Source organism: Pseudopodoces humilis, chromosome 21, assembly GCF_049639895.1.
Source record: "Pseudopodoces humilis isolate 2021_Gansu_Grassland_sample_001 chromosome 21, ASM4963989v1, whole genome shotgun sequence".
NCBI classification, from domain to species: domain Eukaryota; kingdom Metazoa; phylum Chordata; class Aves; order Passeriformes; family Paridae; genus Pseudopodoces; species Pseudopodoces humilis.
Genome location: NC_142220.1, coordinates 2,261,797 through 2,283,831, shown reverse-complemented (window position 1 = coordinate 2,283,831; position 22,035 = coordinate 2,261,797). Strand labels below are relative to the sequence as shown.

Sequence of the window (22,035 nt, the reverse complement as noted above, 5' to 3'; positions counted from 1 at the left end):
CCAGCGAGGTCTGTGGGTAATTTGACACTGCAACCATGAATTGGACATTGTGTTCCTCTGGACAGGGCAGGAGCAACAAGCTAAAGGGAGCAGCCAGCTTTGTCACGAGGCAGATTTGTAGTGTCCCAGGAAGAAGGAACTGCTGACATTTCCCAGGGAGCCACAGCTGAGCCTTCTCACATCCCCTCACACTAAAACAATGCACCCTGAAAATTCTTTGTAGTAGAAATGCTGATTTCCCTTCGGAAGAACTTGCCTGAAAACTTTTTGACTTCATCCTCCACACCAGAAGAATATTTTTCCACAGGAGAGCACAGGTTTGCTGAAATATTTGTGAGGCCTTCTTGGATACCCCCTGCATTTTTCCAGCTGAGAAAGAAAATGATATAATTTAGAATAAAACAGATCACTCATCCTTCCTCATCCAGACTCATCCTTCCTCATCCAGGTTCATCCTTCCTCATCCAGGTTCATCTTTCCCCATCCAGGTTCATCTTTCCCCATCCAGGTTCATCTTTCCTCATCCAGGTTCATCCTTTCTCACCCAAATTCATCCTTCCTCATCCAGACTAATCCTTCCTCACCCACACTCATCCTTCCTCATCCAAATTCATGCTTCCTCATCCATATTCATCCTTCCTCACCCAGATCCATCCTTCCTCACCCAGGTCCATCCTTCCTCATCCCAAAGAGGCTTTGTGGAACGAGACAACCGCTCACTTTCCTCGTTTCAGTGCAGAAAGTGAATTTGTGTCTGGCCTCAGACACGTGGTTTGTTGGCAAACCGCTGCTCACGTGCTCTGGGTTCTGAACCAGACCCCAAATCACGTTACAAACGCTGGGGAGATGCTAAAAATAACCCAAAATAGAGGCTGCCACTGCCAGCCTTCAGCAGGCTGGTAGGAAACCAGATTGTTCTGTTTTCACCCAGATATTAAGGAACTTTAAAGCAGTTGGAGCAGGGCAGGATTAGAACACCCATGTGCTCCTTAATATCCTGCTAAACACCGAGCAGGGAGTATTTCTTTGGGATGTTTATTTCAGCTCCAGCTTTAATCCTGTGGCCAAGCAGCAAGAGCAGGAGCAAGTTCAGAGCGATGGGTTTCACCCCGTTCCCAGGGGAGCAGGGCAGGGAACCTCCCAAAGTGTTCCTGGGGTTTAATCCTTTCAAATGGCTGGAACCTCAAATCAAAGCAACCTCAGAGGCAGAGTGCTCCATTCCCCTTGGACAGCACTTCCTCATTTCACAGATGGGGCAGCTGGAGTTAATAAAGGGTTCCACTGTCTGTTCCCTTCACTGCTGCTTTTTGGGAGAATTAAATATTTGTGTACTGCAGGAGCAAGGGATCCAGGATCCCAGTTCAGCTTCTGTGCTATCACAGGGCTTATCTATCTTATTTTATCTCCTGGTGCTCTGCTTGCCCTGCCCAAGCTTCCTCCCACACTTCCTCCCTGCTGCACTGAAGGTTAAAGGTAAGCAGGAAGGGATTTCTAGGAAGTGTCACTTTAATTTTCATTTTTTTTCCCCTCAGGTCTGGATTTCAGTCATGAACTGAAAGCAGTGGCTCAGCCCAGGATGCTGGGGCAGTAAACAAAGTGTGGTGGTATTTGGATAACAAGGAAAACATGATGGTCTTTAAAAGATGCACAGAATCTCTACAGTCACAACAGTTTTAAAATGATGGAGCAAATCTAAAACTTTTTAGAAAACTTTAATGAAGTTTCTATCAATTTTAATTTACTTTTTGCCTGTGGAGCAAGGAGCAACCACCACTGGGAGCCAAATATGAAGCCAGGAATTCAAACAAGTGATGCTGCCTACAAAGGCTTAACTTTCAATCAGGTACCTAATAAATATTACCTATTATTAACTTCAAATTAGATATCTAATTAATCTGTTAGATAATTACCAAAAAGGTTAAAAATATAGCCAAGAGAGAACCCTCTGCAAGGCCTGAGGCTCAAAACTTAAGATGCAGAAGGCAAAATAAACACATCAGAAACTGGAGGCAATGATGTTTGGGAAACTTTAATCTCATTAAGAGCATCACTTGTAAAGCTGGATGTCCCCTGGGGCTCATTAAGTGCATCCAAACTTCCTGCTCTCCAGGAACTCACTGCCAGGGTGTTGCAAGAACTTTTCCTGGCTCCTGCGTGCAGCTCTGCTCTACCAAAACTCGTCCCAGGAAGGCACATCCCATATAATCCCTTTATTTACTGTCTCTGGGAATTCTGCTCTTCAGACCGTGTTCCTTTATAAATTCACCTTACTGAGGTCTGTTTGAAGATGTTCTGCCCCTTGCAGGGGGGTGGGACTGGGTGATTTTTAAAGGTCCCTTCCAACCCAAAGCGCTCCTGGAGTTTATGATTTCAGTTCCTAAAATCAAGCTGCTCTTCAGGAGCTCTGGCAGGAGCCTCTCGGTGCTGGGTTCAAAGGGAGAAACCCACGCTGCATCTCACACTTCCCAGAGGCTTTTCCAGAGGCAAGGATTCATCCCTGCACGTGGAGAGTGCAGAGGTGCTCTTTCCATCCCCTCCTGTTTGCCAGTTCTCACAGTTTTTTGTGCTTGCATCTGACAAATCCCAGACAGATTTGCACTGACTCCACTCCAACACAGACTGGAACAGGTTGTTTTTTCCTACTCTCAGCTTGAAAATAACAGCTCTAAGCCTGCCCTTCATCAAAGCTCAACACTTCAGCTGATACAGAGAAGGGAAATTTGGGGGTTTTGCATTTTTAGAGGCCTTTAGTGACAGCAAGGCAGGAGGAGGAGAGCAAAGGGAGGGGTCATCCCCCAGTGCTCAACCTGCAGCTCTTCACCTGCAGCCATGGGGAGAACCAAAACCCACACACACCCAGAAAAAGCTGAATATTCTTCCTCCTTTTCCTCTAAAATATTTTGTTGTGAACTCACAGTCCACCAGAAAACAGAGCTGGAAGGTGCAGCCTTTATGCATTCAGCATCATAAAGCATTAATTAGGAAAAACTGATCATCCCCTGGTGAAAACTCAACCCCTGCATGAAACTGCCCCGGGGAGAATTTTTCCACCTCTACTTCTAAATTAATTTTCCCTTGGAAAAAAAGGAGAAACCTCTACTTTGAAATTAATTCTCCCTTGGAAAAAAGGAGAAACCTCTACTTTGAAATTAATTCTCCCTTGATGAAAAAAGGAGAAACCTCTACTTTGAAATTAATTCTCCCTTGGAAAAAAGGAGAAATACGTGACTCCTTACCTGCTGGTGTGTTTTCCATCGGGAAGGGTCTCCTCCAGCTCTGAGGTGTCCGGGCTCCTGGTCCCTTTTCAGCCCCAGGGAGGCTCAGCTCGGTGGCCCAGCCCGGTGGCCATGCCCCTCTCCAGCCTGACGTCACCCGGGCAAACCCTCCCAAAACTTCTGGAGCGATGACCCAACGTTGGAACAACACCTACAACCGGCTGGCCCCGAGCCTGGGGATGTTTACACCACGCTCTGGAGGACTGAACTCAACTCCTGCAGATGTTCCCAGCAGGCAGCAGAGCTGGGGTGGCCTGGGATGGGGTGAACTTTCACTCCTGAGAGGTGGCAAAGCCACTTTGTCCCTGTCCCAGCTTCTCCAGAGGGAAAACTCTGCTGCCTCGTCCCCATCGTGCCCAGAGCCTGACTCAGCTCCTTCCTCTGCTGAGACAAATCCTGCATCCCAGCACCAACGGGATTTTAGCTCTTGTTTAGTTCTTTCTCCTTTCCCCTTCGTTTTGAGCGTTTCTTTCCCCAATTTCCACTCCTTTTTAATTGCTTTTCCAGCAGCTGCCGCACAGCTGGAAGCAGGATGGAGCGTGTTGGGCGTTTCAAAACAAAACATCTTTCCAGTGGATCTTCATTCAAAACAGGGAGGTGAGGCAATCAGACAAGCCAGGGAATCCAAACGAGCTGGAAGGGCGCATGGCCATGGGAAAATTCAACCAGTTAAATGAATTTGACCGTCCCAGAACTTCCCCAGCTTGAGGATTGTGCCTGGGGTTTGCAGAGCTGCCTCAAACCACAAGGGCTGGCTGGTTGTTGCTTAACAAAAGGCCAGGGCTCTGCTGCAGCTGCTGATTTACTCATTTTCAAGGCATGAGCTCATTTAGGAGAGGAGCAGAAGCGTTTTCCGGCATCCCTTCGCGTTGGGCAACAGGGGAGCAGTGGGGAAGGCTCCTTGTGACAGCAAAAAGCCCATCTGAGGTGCAGTTCACCAAAAAACAGCACTTTTCTGACCAAAACCTGTGCCTCAGCGTGGGACCCAGCCCTGCCCTGACTGCACATTAGCTACAGAAAAGGCTTTTTCACTGAAAAACGACACCTGCTCCAAGCACTCCTTGGGTCCTGCTCCGGGCCCTGCTGCTGAAGTGGGACCCCCAACCCCTCAGGGCTTCACTGGGAGCACAGAGCACCTCAAAAATACCAAAATATCACTCATGAAATCCCCCAAGCAGATGCTCCACAGGATTTCTGAGCAGGACACTCAGGACCAGGCTTTGTATCTGCCAGGAGGAGGAGAGGGGCTGGGAAGGGAGCCAGAGCCTTCCAGGGGGACATGCCAAGCGAAGGAAAAAGGAACAGAGAGAGCTCCGGGAAGCCCTTATCAAAGAGAAATTCAGCATGTTAAATCAGGGACTTTCTGGACATCTCTTAAAAGAAGCATTATAAGGGAATGAATTAATTTTACAGCTTAAAAAAAAAATAAAAATGCATGGCACACTGCCCTTCCACACCATCAGAAACAAACGAGGATGAACTGCTGGGAACTGTCACCAAGCTCAGATTAAACTTCTTTGGGGTTATTTTCCTTTCCACTGAGGAGCACAGGGAGCACAAACAAACCCTTTTTATTTTGCTGCAGCCTTCAGCGACCCATGAGGCTGGAGGTGACCAGCTCCTCCTGTTCCTCAGCAGGGTGTGTGCAGGGAGCTGGCAGGAGCAGGCAGTGCCCTCCATCCCTGCAGAGCACCTTCCACGTCCCACCTTCAGCCCAACCTGCCCCCATTTCACTGCCCCTCAGCCCAGAGCCAGCACCCACACAGAGAATTCACCTTGGCCACAGCTCCAGGCACAAAAATGAATTGTTTTTTTTTTTACTGGGGTTGGTTTTCCAGTGGCTGGAGGCGATTCACCCCTGCAGATGGATGATGTGCCGTGGGGTCACTGCTAGCCCAAAGCTGGGCTCGATGGATCCGGCTGCAAAACGCCACCCCAAGTGTTGCAACGCTGCAAAATTCCCCCAAATTCAGTTTAAAATATGTAAATACTGCAGCCTGAGAGCCCTGGCCATGCCAAGAGCCAGGGCCCCCCACGCTCTGCCTGAGCCCAACCACCCTGGGGCACCCCAAAATCAGCCCAGGCTTTGAAAACCATCCCCATTTCCAGCACAGCAAAACAGCCAGGGAGCCAAGAGTTTAACAACCCAATCCATCTTTATTTTGGAAGTACTTCTTGCTGGGAAAGGAAAATCCCCACCTTTCCAAGTACAGCCAAGTGGTGAAAGAAAGGCAAGTGTGTAAAACGAGCTGCACGTGGTGCAGCAGCAGGAGGAGCGTCACAAAGGTGTCACCCTCGGGCCTGACACCTTCTGCTCCTGCTGCCAGAGCTCTGGCTGCTGGCTGTGCAATAAATCTCACTTGCTAAACACAGATACTCTTAAATAAGGACTTGGGAACGTAAACGAAACCGGACACTTTAAATTCTCCACAGGAAAATACAACCTTGTAACAACACCACTGAGTGAACGCGCTTTCCAAGCTCCGGATACGACTCACAGCAACCCTGCAGCTCCAAACATCTCCCTGGGAATGGTGACCCAAAATGGGTGGATTTACCCCAAATCCCCCCCAAATCCAGTTTATCTCTGGGAGCACAGGCTGGGTGTGTGTTGGATGGATGGGATTTGGAATGTCACTGCTAAGAGCTGAACAAAGGGGCTTCAAGCCGCAGGAATAAAGCTCTGCTGTTCCCAGGGCACTCCCTGCTTTCATTTTCCCTGGGTTTGTCCCTGTTTTGGCAATTACAGACATTTTAGGACGCTTTGAAACACTTCTGATATGAGGACAGTGATGTTTTGGGGTGGAATTTTACCCCATTTTGACACACGATGCCACCAAGCCAAAAAAGATCCCGCCCTAACAGGGAATTAATTTAACGAGCCAAATTCTTTGTCCTTTCTGTAGCTGCACAAAAACAAGTGCCACCACCCACTGGGCTCCTCCAAGATAAACAACAGCACCAAACTGAGCTAATCCAGCTCCTAATCCAAAATTTTCACACCTGAAATGTGAGGAAATATGGAAATATCTGAAACAGACAGCACAGAACTATTTTACAGACTATTAACTCCAAGTGAAAGAATAAATTCAAGGCAGACACCAAGGCTGCTCACAGCTCACACAATTCCCTAAATCCACGTGACAAGAATGTGCTGGATTGATGGGAAGGTGACACTTGGCCGAAACACCATTGGCAAAAAGAGACCAAAGAAATGTGAGATTTGGGAAAAATGCACTCAACTTGTACACACCTGCATGGGAAAGTGCCAAGAGAATTCTAAATCCCAAATTGCTCCAAATAAAGGCAAAAACTCAGGGTTCCCAGCCAGCAGCAGGGCTGGGGCTAAATAAATAAACCACCTGAATTTGGGGTTTTTTTCTTTTCTGACAGGGAAGTTTTACCCCTGTCAGGCAGTGCTGGAGCTGAAGTTTGATTTCATCCTGTCCTTTTAATCCCTCATTTCCAGGGCTGTGGCTCCCTGGGGAAGCAAATGGGATGTCCAGAGCTTTCTCGTAGGGCTTGGGCTCCAGTTTTAACTGCAAACCCAAAACCCTGCATTTCTGTGGGTACAAAAGAGGAAGTGAAATTCTGCTTAAGGAGTTCCCATCTCCCTATGTAAGAAACCAGTGGAAACATTTTGGCTGAACACACTGATAAACCATTATCAGACATATCAAACATTATTGCCTGGGACACACAGCTCCAACTTTAACCATTTTTTTTTTTTTTTGAGTTTTCTCAAGAAAAACAAAGGTCTTTTCTAACCTTAAAGTGAAGATACATAAATGACTTATGAAGCCAATGTCTCAACAGAAACACATCTCTGTATCTGCTCATTGCAGAGCAAAATGAACCGGGAGCAATCTTATATTTCCCCTTATAAAACTAAAAATGCGATGTTCGTGTAGAAAAAACCAAAAAAATAATACATTTTCAACATACATCTGTCATATCTCAGGCTAAAGGACCACAAATTCTACTCTTAGTGCTTCTGTGCAAACCAAAGGCACCTTTCTGATGGATGAGGCTGTGAGTTGGGACTGTTTAATTTGGGGTTTTACAAAAAAGGGGTGATGAGTGGCCAGGCTGGGCCCTGTGTCACTGACTGCAACCACAACAAGGAGGGGCTGGGCAACACTGCAGCTCATGGCAGGGAAATGCAAACATCAGTGTGTGAGAGCAGCTGGCAGGACACTGTCCCAGGCAGGGGCAGGAGCAGACAGCTCTGACACATCTCTCCAGACCCCACAGCCCTGGCTGCGTCCTTTTAACCGAGCAGGGGAAGGAGCACATCCACTCTGCCCACCCCCTGTGCCCCCCAGCACGCAGGACAAGCCCCATGGCACCCAGAGCTGCGGGGGAGAGGACTGGGAGTGCCAACAGTGCCGTGTTTGGTCTGAAAATGAACTTTCTCAGGTTTTCTGAGCAGAGCTGGCTCAGGCCCCTCCTGGCAGCGGCACAGCCACTCTGCAGTGGGTTCCCCCCTCTCCTCTGAGCAGGTGCATCTTCAAAGCAGAAGCAGGGATGGCTGGGCTGGTGGAGGAGCAGGGCTGGGTGTGCAGGAGGGCAGCAGAGCCCGGCCAAGGGCACGGCCAGAGCCTGCAGCCCTGGGGCAGGACCCTGCAGCCGCTGGCTCCGCTCAGACGCAGGATTCCCCTAAGGACAGCCCGGCCCAGCAGAGCCAAGGGAAGGCAGCTGGCAGCTCCTGAACCAGCCACCAAGCCCAGGAGATGCCAGGCTGCCGTGGCAGTGCCCTCCTGCCCAACACAAACCGGGGACGGCCAGGGGAGGAGGGATTGGGGTCAGCCAGAGGAGCAGGGCGATGCTCACCGCTCCTGCGGCCTTATTGCCAAGGCCAGGATGGTGGGACACGCTCAGGGCTTCCAAGCCAGCTGTCCTTGCCCACCCCAGCTCCAGGAGCAGCCAGAGGATCGGAGCTGGCACCCACAGGAGCACGAGGAGCTCAGAAAATGACTCGGTCCTCCTGCATCCTCTCCCACCACAGGCTGCTGTTCAGGGTGCCAAAGCTGCTGTCCTCCTCCTCCTGCTCTTTTGCCAGCTCCACAAACACCTGGAAAACATGGAAAAGACCCCCTGCTCCTTGTAGGAACTTCCTTGGTCACAAATACAACCCATGCTAAAATCCTCACCAGTATTCAGTGTATTGCTTCATCTCTGAGTAAGACATTTCTAGTGTTTTGAGGTTTTTCTCCTTATTCCTACCCTCCCACCTCTTTTCTTCAAGAGCACAATGAAAAGGAAGTTCAACACTGAAGGACATTAATTGTCAGCAATAATTAATCCACAATAAGCAATTACAAGTCTCAGCTTCACCCTCCTTCCAGCTACAAACACCAAGTGCCTGTTCTTGGAATAAATCAGAGAAGCTTTTCCTCGAATAACATTCAGACATCATATTTAACATTACAACAGTAACACATTTGCTTTCTTCCAGTCACTGCAGTTGGCATCTTATTTTTAGAGGAGAAAGCAGGAATAAAGAGGAGCTGGAGAGCTGGCAGACGTGATTCACTGTGCAAAAAGGGAATTTAGTTTCCCAAAAATGCCCCAACAGGCATCAGCAAAGCTGCCCCAGTGGCCTGAGAGCAGAGCCTGGGGGATGAGCTGCCTGCACAGGAATCATGGAATCAGGGAATGTTTTGGGCTGGAAGGGAGCACAAATCCCATCCAATCCCTGCCATGGCAGGGACACCTTCCTCTATCCCAGGCTGCTCCAAGCCCCATCCAGCCTGGCCTTGGGCACTGCCAGGGACAGCCACAGCTTCCCTGGGAATTCCATCCCAGCCCCTCCCCACCCTCCCAGGGAGGAATTCCTTCCCAACATCCCATCTATCCCTGCCCTCTGACACCTTCACCTGGCAGGGTTTACAGTCACAAAACAGAATTTAACACACCTGTTCCAGTGTTGCTTGAGAAAAGCTGTAATCCTCGATGTTGAAGGCGTGTTTTACTGGTGAAAGAATCAGTAAGAGCAGATTTAGGGACACTTTACTTACTCTTGATTTCACAAGAAATGGGGTTCAGGACAACATCAGTTAAAGAAAATTAAATTAAATTAATTTGGAACAGAAATGGAGGTGTGGCATCATTGGGCAGGACTGTCAGTTATGGGAGACAAAAGGATTTGTGTGTGTGATGTTTGGCAAGTGCTTCATTACCTTCCTCCAGCTTGGAAAAAGAATGTGAAAGCGACTGTACATCTTCTTTAGGAATTTTATACGCCAAGATAGAAGCAAAACTGGAACAAAGAAGGAAAACAAATTTAGCTTCAAGCAAAATCACTCAAAGAAAAAATATTAATACCCCACAGAATGGATTTTAACTCCTTTTCTGAAGGACACTGCAGGCATTTTGACTGTCAGGATCACACAGGAGAAGGGGAATGACGCAGCTCCAGGTGCATCAGCTGAGATCCCCCTGAGACTGTTGTGAGTTCCTGCTCTTCCACTCAGATTCAAACATTTCTATTCTGCTTATTCATGGCAGATTTTCTCCCTGGAACTCCCAGAGTCCTGAGGTTTTGGGTTTCAGCTGAGCTGGGAGGTGTCAGCATCTCCTGGGAGTTGGTTCCTGCACAGGGAGCTGCTCTGCCCTGCACCCTCTGCTGCTGGACAGGGACCTGCCCTCCCTCCCTCCCATCTCCCACCTTTGGGGAAGGATCACACCCACGATTCCCCAGGGATCACACAGCTCTGGATGCCTGCAGTGCCCTTTGTGGAGTCTCTGCAGTCACAGAGCCCAACCCAAGGGCACAAACTCAGAGCTGCTGGTGGAACAGCAGCCAGCCCACCCTCAAACCGAGAGCCCCAGAGACCTCAGGCACTTCCAGGTAGGGGCAGTGAGTCAGAGACTTGGATTTCAGCCCTTTCCTGGGGGCCCTGACCCAGGAGGAAGCTGTCAGGCAACAGCTATGCAAAAATGCAGTTTTGCTTCCTCCGTGCCAAACATCTGCGTGGGCTCCCGGCCCCCGCCCTGGCAGTTTGGGCTCTGCTGCCTTCCAGATCCCTTCCCTTTTTTCATTCTTCATTTTTGTTGTTTTAAATATTTGCATTCCCTCCCCAGTGCCAAGGAGCTGCTGTGAAATCAGAGGGTTTTACTGCCATCAGTATTTTCTGGGCACCTGTCAAACCTCACCTTTCCTGGCGGATGGCGTTGGGGAAGATGTGCAAAATCTGTCTCTGCAGATACTCCACCTGCTGCACATCTGCTGTTTCCCTTAGCTTCATTTCCAAGAGGTATCCTCTGCCAAACTTGCTCTTCAGGTGTTGGACAGTGCCTATACACCTATAAATTACAGACAGCAAACACGAGGTGTACTGAAGGAACAGCCCGATCCTTTTTGCTGCTGAGGATTAATTTCACTCCAAATTGAAGGTACCAAATGGATCTGTATTTTCAGAGAAATGAAGCCCTGCCCCAGGGGGGATCTGGGGCTACCTGAGCTGCCCTGACACCAGGATGGCCACACGGTCACAGACAGCATCTGCCTCCTCCATGTAGTGCGTGGTCAGGATTGCTGCTCTCTCCTTGTTCTTAAAGGCTGCTCGGATCGCCCGCCTGCAAAACACAACCCAAACCATCCCTCAACACTTGGCAGGGAACAGCAGCTCCTGCCTCAGCAGGAAAGGAGGCTGGGGTGGACCCTCTATTTATGGATTAATGCTACTCCCACAGCAACAATTAACACCTGAATTTCCTAAAGACAGCTCGAATCTGTCTATTCCTTATATCATTTTAAGGATTTCTTTCAGCTTTCAAGCCTGCAATTCTGTTCTGGGAGAGGACACAGCTGCACTGCACCTGGGCTGATCCTCCCCTTCTTGTGAGACCCCAGCTGCAGTCCTGTGTCCAGCTCTGGGGCTCCCAGCACAGGAGGAGCTGCTGGAGCGACTCCAGAGGAGGCCACGGAGATGCTCCAAGAGCTGGAGCACTTCTGCTCTGGATACAAGCTGAGTGTTGGGGGGTTCAATCCAAAGAGAAGCTCTGGGGAGAGCTCAGAGCCCATTCCAGTGCTTAAAGGGGCTCCAGGAGAGCTGGAGAGGGACTGGGGACAAGGGCTGGAGGGACAGGACACAGGGAATGGCTCCCAGTGCCAGAGGGCAGGGTGAGCTGGCATGGTGAGCAGAAATTATTCTGCTTTAGTGCAAGATCCCCCTGCCCAGGCAAGAACTGGACAATCCCCATGGTCCCTTCCAAGTGGGTTATTCCCTGTCTGTGGCTGTCCCTGGTGCCAGCAGGGAGGCCCCAGCCCAGGCTGATCCCTGCACTCACCACATGTGCTGCTTGGCTTTGGGGTCCATCCCGGTGGAGGGCTCGTCCAGCAGCGTCACCCGCGGGTTGCCCAGCATGCTGAGGGCAAAGCAGAGCTGGGGGGAAGCCAGAGGGGCAGGGTGAGGATGGGGAGGGTGCTGGGGACCCCCAGAGTGACCCCAGAGCCCCCCATACCTTGCGTTTCAGCCCCATTCCCAACTTCTTCGTCGTCTTCTGCAGGTGGTCCTTTAAATCCAGCACGCTGGCGATGCTGGGGAGGGAAGGAGCAGGTGGGAAAGGCTGGGAGGGGGATGGCTTGGCTTCCCCCTCGCCAGAGAATGCAAAACTGTCCCTTCTGAGGAGCTCAGTGACAAATATTTGTGTATCAAGCATAAAAACAGCAGAGCAAAAAGCAGAATTGGAGTTTCCATACAGAACCAACTGTCCTGGAGGAGCCTTGGTGACAACACAGAAACAGCTCCAAGCCCAGGACTCCTTGCAGCTTCTACAGAGATGACTGTTAGTGTTTTATAACCTTAAAAAAATAACTTTAAAGAAGATGTATCAAAATTAAAAAATCCCAAGTGAATTTTGTGTGGATGAACCTTCATCTCCTCACCTATGAATTCACAATGGCGGAATTTCAACTGAGCTTAAAGCCAGACTTAAATGGAAACAAAAACTGCATTGGGAAAGGTGAGAATGGGGTAAAAACCCACAAAAAAGAAAAGCTAAAGAGCTTCTCCAGCAAGAAGTCTGAAGATTACAAAAAGCCAAGGCAGCTTCAGTAAAACCAGAGAGATTTCTGTCATGAACCACTCACCGCTTGATGACTTCTTTAACATCAGACTGGCTCATGCCTTTGATAGCACCATAAATCTCAAAGTGCTCCTGCAGGGTGATGTCTGGCCACAGAGGGTTGGTTTGAGGACAGTACCCCAAGAATTTCACGGAGTCATCCTCACTGCTCAGCCCCAAGGAGTCATCTCCCATCAGAACCTGTGAGGAAAATGCCCAGACCTTATTCCAGAACATTACGAATTTCCAAACTCCTCTTGCGTGGTTTTAGCAAAATGCCCTCAGGAGTTCTTGCAATAACACCAATAAAATTGAGATGAGGGTTGATTTTTGGTGAAGCATGGAACATACCTGCCCACTGGTTGGCTCAATCTCTCCAACAAGCATATTAATTAATGTGCTTTTCCCAGCTCCATTGGGTCCCAACAAACCCAGGATTTCTCCTACAAAAGGACAACACAAACATTGCCCACGAGATCAGAGAAATTCTTCCAAGAATCTTTTTTTTTACAAATAAAACAGCTCAACAGCAAGCAGCTGAACTCCAACCTTTCTTCACGCAGAGGGAAACATGTTTGGTTGCCACTTTCTTTATTTTTCTCCCCAGAAGAAATTCCTTCCTTTCATCAAACTCTTTGTGCAGGCTGCTGACCAGGATCGCTGGCATCTGGCAGAGGGGAGAGGCTGCAGATCCCAGCAGCTCTGGGAGCCTGCAGAGGTGAGGTTTGGGCAGGGCAAGGCTTTACCTCCTCGCTCCTGGGGCTGCTCAGGATCTCTTTGACTCGCAGCCTCTCCGCCTTCACGTCCTCGTCCTCGTTCTCCTCGTGAGGGACATCTGGGAACTTCCAGGGCTTGGTTTTGCTGAAACATTTTCTGAAAGGGAGGAAAGGAGCACGGGGTCTCTGCTCAGCTCCCAGAGGCTCAGGGCTTTGGTGCCCAAAGGTGTTTGAAGGTTCCTGCAGCTCAGCCCAAAGCTCAGGGGATGTCACCTCCCTGCATCCCTGGCTGTGCAGTGGGAATGGCAATCCCCTGCTTCTCACACAGGGAATGGCCTAGAATTCCTGATTTTGCAGTGATGTGACTTGAAAGGAAACAAACCCCCCACTTCTGCACCTCAGTGACAATTTCAGGTGGGATATAACAAAAGGTGTTTTATTTCTTCCACTGCACACCCCAGCTGAACCACCAGCAGCACCTTCAAAACCAATTTCTTTGGACAATGTCTTGGGGAAAAACCCATTCAAGAGACACACCTGAAGAAGGGATCTTCTCTCACCGTCCTCCCTCCGTTCTTCAGCTCGAAGCAGCGCAGCAGGAACAGCCACACCACACACTGCAGATAGGGCTGGGGCAGACAAAAACCACCCTGGTCACCAGCCAGGCTGGGGACCCTGGGGGTGACCCCACCACAGCCACGAGGGACAGGAAACTCCAGCTCTGCACCACCATGCAAGGGCTGGTGTTGCCAGAGATATTAAATATACCATTAAATGCTGCTCAGCGGGTCTGAGGATGCACAACCAAAGTGGGTTTAGATTTAAAAGCAATTATTTGGGGTTTTTTTTTGTGCAGAGAAGGGACTGTCCCTGCTCCAGAGCTCTTGCTCCACCAGCAGGGATTCCCATAATAATCAGAATTAATAGTGGCAGTGTTCATCAGGCCACAGGGGCAGCAGATGCTGAGCTGGTGGGCACAGCAGCTTTCCTGACTCTGCTTGTGCTGCAGGCTCAGCATCAGAGCAAAACTCCAGTGACAAAGGTGATGGACAGCAGGGATCCCAGCAGGAACCACAGTTCCCTACAGCAAACTGGGAATTTTTCCTTTTTATAAAAACAGAATCCAATGCTCACAGCCAGAACTGCCACCAGCAGCCGGTCCCAGGGGTCGTGGTATCCCCCACTCTCACTCTTGCCTTTCCAAGAGACCTGGGAATTCAGGGAAAAACGGGGTCAGGTAAAGAATCACCTGCCAGAGGTGATTTCAGCTCAGTCCCTCAGGCTGAGGTGCTCAAGCACTCCCTGAGCTCTCCAGAACAAATCAAACAGCTCCATCCAAGCCCTGGGGCTGCTCCTGCTTTCAATCCACCCACTCCCAACCAACGTCCCATCCCGGGGTTGGCTCACTGAGGAACACGTGGTTTCCTTGGAATATCACAGAATCATGGAATGCTTTGGGTTGGAAGAGACCTCAAAGCCCATCTCACTCCATCCCCTGCTGCTCCAAGCCCCGTCCAGCCTGGCCTTGGACACTTCCAGGGATCCAGGGGAATTTCTTCTCAAATCAGGAATTTCTTCCCAAAATCCAATCTAACCCTGCTCTCTGTCAGCTTGGAGCCATTCCCCCTTGTCACTCCACTCCTTGTTAAAAGTCCCTCTCCATCTTTCTGGCAGGCTCCCTCCATTTAGAGAAAGGAAATTTCATGGAAAACTTGCTGCTTTCCCCATTTTAAAACCAAAACACTTTGCTTAGTAGGAAAAAGGTGATTTTTTTTTTTTCCCCAAGCAGTTGTTATTCTTCAGGTGTTAAGTGGTTAAAGAGGACACACTGAAGACACCCACCCAACCCCAGCCATCTGGAAAGGATCCCTGGAGTCCCCCCTTACCTTTATAAAACAAATCAGGCAGCCAATAAGGGGATAAATAGGAATGAAGATGGAGAAGACATAATGCAGGACCGTGGTTACCAGGTAATGGTCCAGGAAAAAGGACACCTCAGTGACAACTGTGCAGAGCAAGGCTGTCTGTACCACAGAAAAGGGGGAAAAAAAGTCCATTTTCATTCACTTCAGACTCTCTAAGCATAAGTTAATTAATTTAAAGCACTTTTTCTTGAAGCTTTTATCGCTCAGGATATGGCAGGAGGGAGAGATTGGTAAAAGTTTCCCATTTCCTCCACATTAGGGACACACAGCTCAACAAAATAAATGTTTTTTTTTTGCTGTGGCTTTGGAGATCACCAGTCTTCCCACTTATCCCAGCTGCAGGCCAAGTCACTCACCACTGAAAATATAAATGACCAAAATTCCTTCGTGTTCTGGACTTTTCTGAAGGTGAAGGAGACCACGTAGGTGAAGAGCACGACTGAGGGGACGTAACCAATCAGGCAAAAAATCTGCAGAGACAGGAAAGGGCTCTCAGGAAACCTGCAGCAGGAATTCCTCTGCATAAAGATCAGCTGGAATTACCTCAGTGTGACACACAACTGTGGAGACATCTTTGTCACTTTATTTGATGTATTTTACTTCCTTGGTGCATAGAGAATATATTATTAAAGACACAAATTAAAGAATGTGTGGAGAGGCAAAAACTCTCCCCACCTTCAGTTTCCTTTAAACTCTTTCCCATTTTTTTTATTTTTTTTTTTTAACACAGGCTCCCATAAATGCTGACTTCAAGGTTCTGGCAAATACTAAGAATTCCACCATAGCATTTCTGTAGAAATTCAAACAAGGGTAGAAAACCAGCCCTGCAGCCACGTCCCAGATATGATTAACTCTGGAAAAGCAGCTGGGAAAAGCTGAATCCTCTCAATTCCAGGCAGTATCACAGGGAAGCCCACCCTGAATATCAAAGATGTGAAGTCTCGTGGTCTCCTCTGTTTAATCCCACCTGCAGCTCGCTGCAGAGAGGGGCTCTGCTCAAAGTGCCCTTGCTGGAGCAGCCAGAGCAATTCTCCATCACAGCACAGAGCACAGAGCTGAGACAGCAGGAGGAAAGCAGCACTTCCTTGGAAAATCCTGCCGGATTAAGAATCAGCAAGGCTGGAAAAGAGCTTTGAGGTGTGAGCCCAGTCTGTGACCAAGCCAGCCACAGCACCAAGGGCCGTTCCTTAAACAGGGACAGAGACTCCAGCACCTCCCTGGGCAGCCCCTTCCAGTCCCAGCCACCCTTCCTGTGAAGAAATTCTTCCTGTGTCCAACCCAAACCTCCCTTGGCGCAGCTTTCATTTTATTCCAGTCCCAAATGAAACTCCCAACTCTGAGCCATCCTCCCCATGAAAAATATTCTGTCTTTGTGCCAGCAGCGTTTTCCCTGTGTCTCCATGGGGAAAATTCAGCTGAATCAAGAAAGGAAAAGGTGTGTAGAGAACAAGGTGGCCCTGCTCTCAGCCCAGCCCAGACTCACCACAGCGAGGAACTTGCCCACGTAGAAATAAACGCCGTAGTGGAAGGCGAAGAGGCTGCCGATCATCAGGATGAGGATGAAGAAGAACAGAGGCAGATCCACCACAGCCTGGCCAGTCCAGTAAGCTGAGGGGTAGAGCCCTGCAATCTTCAGCTGGGTGTAAGCCTTGATCTGCAGCAGGGGAGGAGAACACAGCGTTAATCACACGGAAATTAAAATTAACGTTATGTGAATCCGCCCCTCTCTTAGGCCCTCACTGCCAAAAGCTTTGCACAGAAAAGCTTTCCCCAAATCTGCCCCACCCCAGTGCCACCCATGGCATTGTTTTAAACCCCTCTTCAGCTCTTCCCCCAAATGCCAGGATTTTTAACTCCCTGTGCATCTCTGCACGGACGCCTGGCCGTTACCTTGTGGTTTTCCGCGTTGTCCATGGCGAAGTAGGGTGGCATCCCAGTGATGATGATCCCCAGCAACACGGCTTCAAAATAGATCTCCAGCCTGAAAATCGTGTCTGGAAGATCCTGGGATAGAGATCAGGTTTGTTCAATGCCAGAATGTGACCAACAAAAATGCTACATTAGTTGAAGCACGGCTGTGAAAGATAAAATATGAAGTTTGTGCTTGTCAAGATCACCTGCAGCAGGAAGAAAAACACCTGTGGAAGTTTTGGGAGTATTTCTATGAGGAATAAATGGTAACTAAGGAACTTTCAGAGCATTTGTCTCCTGCAGCAGGTCCCCCCCAGCTCTGCACAGCCCAAGAACTGCAGGCAACCTCCAGCAAACTCACAGTGAATTAATTCACAGCATCACAAAATGCTCTGGGCTGGAAAGAACCAGAGGGATCATCTCATTCCAACTCCTTCCACTGGACTGGGCTGCTCCAAGCCCCACCCAGCCTTTAATTCCTGACTCAACACCATCCTCTTTCCAAGCCCCTTTTTCCTCCCCTTCCACAGCCAAAATGCCAGCACCTTTCACATCCTCTCAAACCCTGCAGACAGCCCCAAGCAGCTTTTCCCTTGGTTTGTGGGGTTCTTCTGCACTCCCCCTCCCAGCCAGGGGTGCTCTGCCCTCTCCCCAGTGTTCCAGGGTGAGTTTTTGGGAGCTGCTCACCTGAATCAAGGGGTTGCTCCAGATCTGGATGCTCTCAGTCACGTTCAAACTGCGCAGGAGGAGGTTGCTGACAATATTCATCAAAACTGGCAGGGAGTGCACCATGGTGCTGTTGAATATTATGCTGAAAACATATTTCTAGGAAGAAAAATACGTGATGTGTTAATCCTTCTGCCCTGAGAGGGCTCTCCTTAATTAAACCTGAACGCTGGGATAAATCTTTGCATAATCAAGTGCTTTGCAGCTGCTCAGGGTGCTTGTCACACCCAGGAAATTCAGGGAAACAGTCCTGAGAAGGAACTCTTGGGAATAAATTCCCAGCATGTTTCAGGGAGCAGTGACAAATGGCACTCCAGACAATTTTACAGTCTGGGAAACAAAACACAGGAGGATGGGATGATCCTGCTAATGGATTTAAAACCAGACAGGCAAAGGTGTGCAGGAGCTGGGGGCTGCACTGTCACACTGCAGTGTCAGGGAATGGAAATGGGAACAAGAGCCAGGGCTGGCACATTGCAAAGCAGTTTTTTTGCTGGAGGTTAAACAGGATCCCAAAGTTCAGATCTTCCTGCTGCTGTGAACACGTACAAGCCCAAGAAACTGATTTTTCTTTACACATGAGAGCACCATGGAATTATACTTCTGTCAAACTGTAATTCAGCCAGTACAAATAAAAAAAAAAAAAATCATAAAGAATTCCTCTGTCAGGTGTCCTGTGAAGTAGAACGTTTCTCCTGACACTCTGTGTCCTTGTGGGGAAGAAAAGGGGACAAAAGTTTGATTGGCTTGCTGTAATTATAATTATGCAAGAACATTTATTTTGCTAATATTCCCACCCTGCCCTCTTTGCAGCCTCTTGTATAAGCAATATTATATGGTATTATTTGATCCCATGACTCCAGAGCTGCTTTTCAGGTAAGAATTTCACAATCCAGCCCCGGCAGCTGCTCCCTGTGTGTGCCTTACCTGCCTGGACTCGAGGGCAAACACGTTGAGAGCTGCACTGTGAGGTGCCACTGAGACATAATCACTGTCATTGAACATCTCCCAGAGGATGTTCATGCTCCCCAGGGAGTGCACAATGTCACTGATGTCCGACTCTGGGGGCAGAAAACAACGTTTTAAGCTGGAAATGATCTTCAGGATCATCAAATTCAGTCACTCCCCACCCCTAAGCCATGTCCCTGACACATTTCCCTTATAAATCCCTCCTTATCACCAGCCTGGAGGATTTTAAACAGAATTAACAATGCACAGCTCAATAATTCTGCTGGTTTCTACTGCCTGGGTTACTGCTGGGCACTTCTAAAACATCCTCAGTTGAAACAAGAAGGAAATTTCCCCAGATCTTTTACAGCAGCATTTTAATGTCGATTTATCTCAATGTTCCTGGGCACTTCTTTCACCTGAATCATCTTCTGACACAGCAAGAACAAGGCCATGAGATGGGAGGAGGATCTCCAAACCAAATCCCACGGCACAGACAGTTTTGCCACCCCTGGGCACTTTGAACTCTTCACCTGGGTTGATTCCAAGGAAGAAGTTCATTCCCAACCCCAAAGACTGGGAGAAGGAGAGAACTGGAGACAGAACCTGTGGAGTTCTGCAGCAGCAGCCGGCTCCTGTACTTGTGGTAATTCTCTCCAGGCTTCAGCAAGTACAAATCTGGGGAGAGTCTGATGGCAGCTACAGCATTTTTGATGATGTGGTGTATGAAAAACAACAAAATCTGAACTACCAGGAAAATGAGGAAAAGCAACAACCTGAAAGAAATAAAAGTTTGGGGTTTATTATTATTATTATTTACTCAGCAAAAGCCAACCCAGTTTTATGTGCATGCTATTAAAAAAAAACCCCATCTCCCTCACCCCCCAAAAAACCATTTATTAACAGAAATTACAGCTTGTTGTTTTTCTGATGTCACTCTGAAAAATGAAGGGAAAAAGGAAGGACAGGGTGTGCTGTCTCTCATTCAGACAGGTTTTGGGACTCACACACCGAGAAGCCCCAGCACTCACATTACTCTGACACATTTGTTCTCCCGTTTCAGGCTGAGGAAATGCACTTTGGCTATGGTGGAGACCTGCTTCTTCCACAGGGCTGAGCTGCTCATGGCTGGTGCCCTGGCCTCGGACAGCATCAGCAGGCTCTGCTCCATGTCATCCAGGGACTTGGTGTCCAGCTCGTCCTGCGCTTGCTGGGAGTGGAACACGCTGTAATCTGCAGCGGGGCACAGAAAACCCCAGGGAAATGATGCTCTGACAGAGCTGGGGGTGCAAATGGGACAGGAGGGGGAGCCAGGGGCCAGAGATTCCTTGTTCTTCTTGTTGTGGGAGTCACCTCACCCATCCCATCCCCAATTCCAATCCCACCCCATCCCTGTATCAATCCAAATCCATCCCATCCCATCCCATCCCCAATCCCATCCCATCCCCAATCCCATCCCTGTATCAATCCAAATCCATCCCATCCCATCCCCAATCCCATCCCATCCCATCCCCAATCCCATCCCCAATCCCATCCCATCCCATCCCCAATCCCATCCCATCTCCCTCTCAATCCCATCCCCAATCCCATCCCCATATCAATCCAAATCCATCCCATCCCATCCCCAATCCCATCCCATCCCCAATCCCATCCCCATATCAATCCAAATCCATCCCACCCCATCCCCAATCCCATCCCATCTCCATCTCAATCCCATCCCCAATCCCATCCCCGTATCAATCCCATCCCCAATCCATTCCAATCCCAATCCCAATCCCTCAATTTAACCCCAAACTCAGTGACACTGATCCAGCCCAACCACACCCATGGCAGACAATGAAAGCTGAGACAGAAGGAATAAAGGAGCGTTTCCTTGGAAAATCCTGGTGTTTTAAATCACAGAATGAATCAACAAGGCTGGAAAATACCTTTGGGATCGCTGAGCCCAGCCTGTGACCAAGGGCCACCTGCATTCCTGAAACACCTCCAGGGACAGACTCCAGCCCCTCCCTGGGCAGCCCCATCCAGTCCAAACCACCCCTGGGACTCGATGATTCAAAATTCTGCCACCAAAAGGTGCAGATTTGCCCCATTTCCATCCCCTTGGCCTGTGTGTGCACCTGTATTACCCAGCACCTGCACATCCAGCTGCTAAATGTCCTTAAACCCACACAGAAACTGTGCAGCAGGGCACTCAGCCTATAGTACATCTGTTTACTCCTACTAGTAATTCTGGATCACACAGAGAGCTCTAGAACAACTAAAGCAGCTCACACCCCTCCAAAGTGACATCCAAAAAAACAACTGACTCATTCTGGAGTAATATTAAGCAGTCCCAACTTTTCATTTGGACTGAAAGTTAATTTAAAGTGAGACAAGCTGAGCTGCGTCAGCCCCAAGTGCAGCTACTAAAGGCTGAGAATTAATTTTATCCTGCACATTTATAATTTCTTGAAAGCAAACTCCATTAGGAAAATAAAGGACATTTTAAAAGGCAAGTGAACTGTGAAGCCAAGCGGTCGCTGGGTGAAAAACTGATCAAGTGAAAAGCTCTTCCCCTGGATGCTCCCAGAATCACTCCCCACACAATCCACTGCCTTCTCCTGGTTTCCATGTGGAATATTCCAGCAGCCTGGAATGCTGTGAGGCCCAAAGGATCCCCAGAGGCTGGAGCAGCACCCTGTGAGGGACGTTTCTCTCGTTCCCTCCTTCTGGCAGCGCCAACTCCAAGCGAGCTGACACCAAAGCAAAGCAGCTCTGGTCCTTCCCACCTGCTTGATCAATCTCTGCCTCCACCTCCAGCTTCAGGTAAACGTCCTCCAGCGTGGTCATGGACACGCCATAGGTGATGACCCCCAGGTGGGAATGGGTGTCCAGGTCAGAGAACAAACCTGGGGACACAAACTCTGCTCCAGCACCTGCAGGAAACTCCAGGCACCTCACACACGTCCCCAACCCCTCCTGCTGGCTGGGGAAAAGAAAATTAAAGTAATAAAATAATGAAAATAATATAAATAATATAATATAAATAATATAATATAAATAATATAATATAATATAATATAATATAATATAATATAGTATAATATAATATAATATAAATAATATAAATTAAATAATAGAATAGAATAGAATAGAATATAGCATAATGTAATATTTATATTATATATGCTATATAATATAAACATTCTATAACATAATACAATAAAATATATAATAAATATAATAATATATAATATAATTATATAGTATAATATAGTAGAGTAGAATATAATAGAATATATAATAAATAGAATAGAATAGAATAGAATAGAATAGAATGAAAAAAATAAAATAAAATAAAAAATAATAGAATAAAATAAAATAAAATAAAATAAAAAATAATAAAATAAAATAAAATAAAATAAAATAAAATAAAATAAAATAAAATAAAAAAGAATAAAATAAAATAAAATAAAATAA

At 48.2% G+C, this 22,035-nt stretch overlaps 2 protein-coding genes across 3 annotated transcripts in view; both read right to left on the bottom strand.

The window, feature by feature from the left end:
- Window positions 1-3,344, bottom strand: part of LOC102114742 (ATP-binding cassette sub-family A member 9-like) — a 43,417-nt gene extending 40,073 nt beyond the window's left edge. For both annotated transcript variants that reach the window (XM_088065452.1, XM_088065453.1), the window contains exons 1-2: window positions 3,237-3,344; window positions 257-369 (exon numbers count right to left, since the gene is read on the bottom strand). In XM_088065452.1, the coding sequence (XP_087921578.1) occupies window positions 257-369; window positions 3,237-3,255 (132 nt within the window). In that variant the 5' untranslated portion in view covers window positions 3,256-3,344. The remainder of the gene's footprint in view (window positions 1-256; window positions 370-3,236) is intronic.
- Window positions 3,345-5,412: 2,068 nt separating this feature from the next.
- The window catches only part of ABCA5 (ATP binding cassette subfamily A member 5), a 36,371-nt gene continuing 19,748 nt past the window's right edge, over window positions 5,413-22,035 (bottom strand). The window contains exons 19-40 of the mRNA XM_005530692.3: window positions 21,345-21,464; window positions 19,605-19,806; window positions 19,180-19,349; window positions 18,553-18,686; window positions 17,587-17,724; window positions 16,879-16,992; window positions 16,472-16,642; window positions 15,345-15,458; window positions 14,950-15,087; window positions 14,198-14,272; window positions 13,601-13,692; window positions 13,094-13,220; window positions 12,897-13,014; window positions 12,699-12,790; window positions 12,373-12,548; window positions 11,745-11,820; window positions 11,571-11,665; window positions 10,737-10,856; window positions 10,434-10,583; window positions 9,458-9,537; window positions 9,194-9,249; window positions 5,413-8,349 (exon numbers count right to left, since the gene is read on the bottom strand). Coding sequence (XP_005530749.2) covers window positions 8,242-8,349; window positions 9,194-9,249; window positions 9,458-9,537; window positions 10,434-10,583; window positions 10,737-10,856; window positions 11,571-11,665; window positions 11,745-11,820; window positions 12,373-12,548; window positions 12,699-12,790; window positions 12,897-13,014; window positions 13,094-13,220; window positions 13,601-13,692; window positions 14,198-14,272; window positions 14,950-15,087; window positions 15,345-15,458; window positions 16,472-16,642; window positions 16,879-16,992; window positions 17,587-17,724; window positions 18,553-18,686; window positions 19,180-19,349; window positions 19,605-19,806; window positions 21,345-21,464 — 2,666 coding nt within the window. The 3' untranslated portion in view covers window positions 5,413-8,241. The remainder of the gene's footprint in view (window positions 8,350-9,193; window positions 9,250-9,457; window positions 9,538-10,433; window positions 10,584-10,736; window positions 10,857-11,570; window positions 11,666-11,744; window positions 11,821-12,372; window positions 12,549-12,698; window positions 12,791-12,896; window positions 13,015-13,093; window positions 13,221-13,600; window positions 13,693-14,197; window positions 14,273-14,949; window positions 15,088-15,344; window positions 15,459-16,471; window positions 16,643-16,878; window positions 16,993-17,586; window positions 17,725-18,552; window positions 18,687-19,179; window positions 19,350-19,604; window positions 19,807-21,344; window positions 21,465-22,035) is intronic.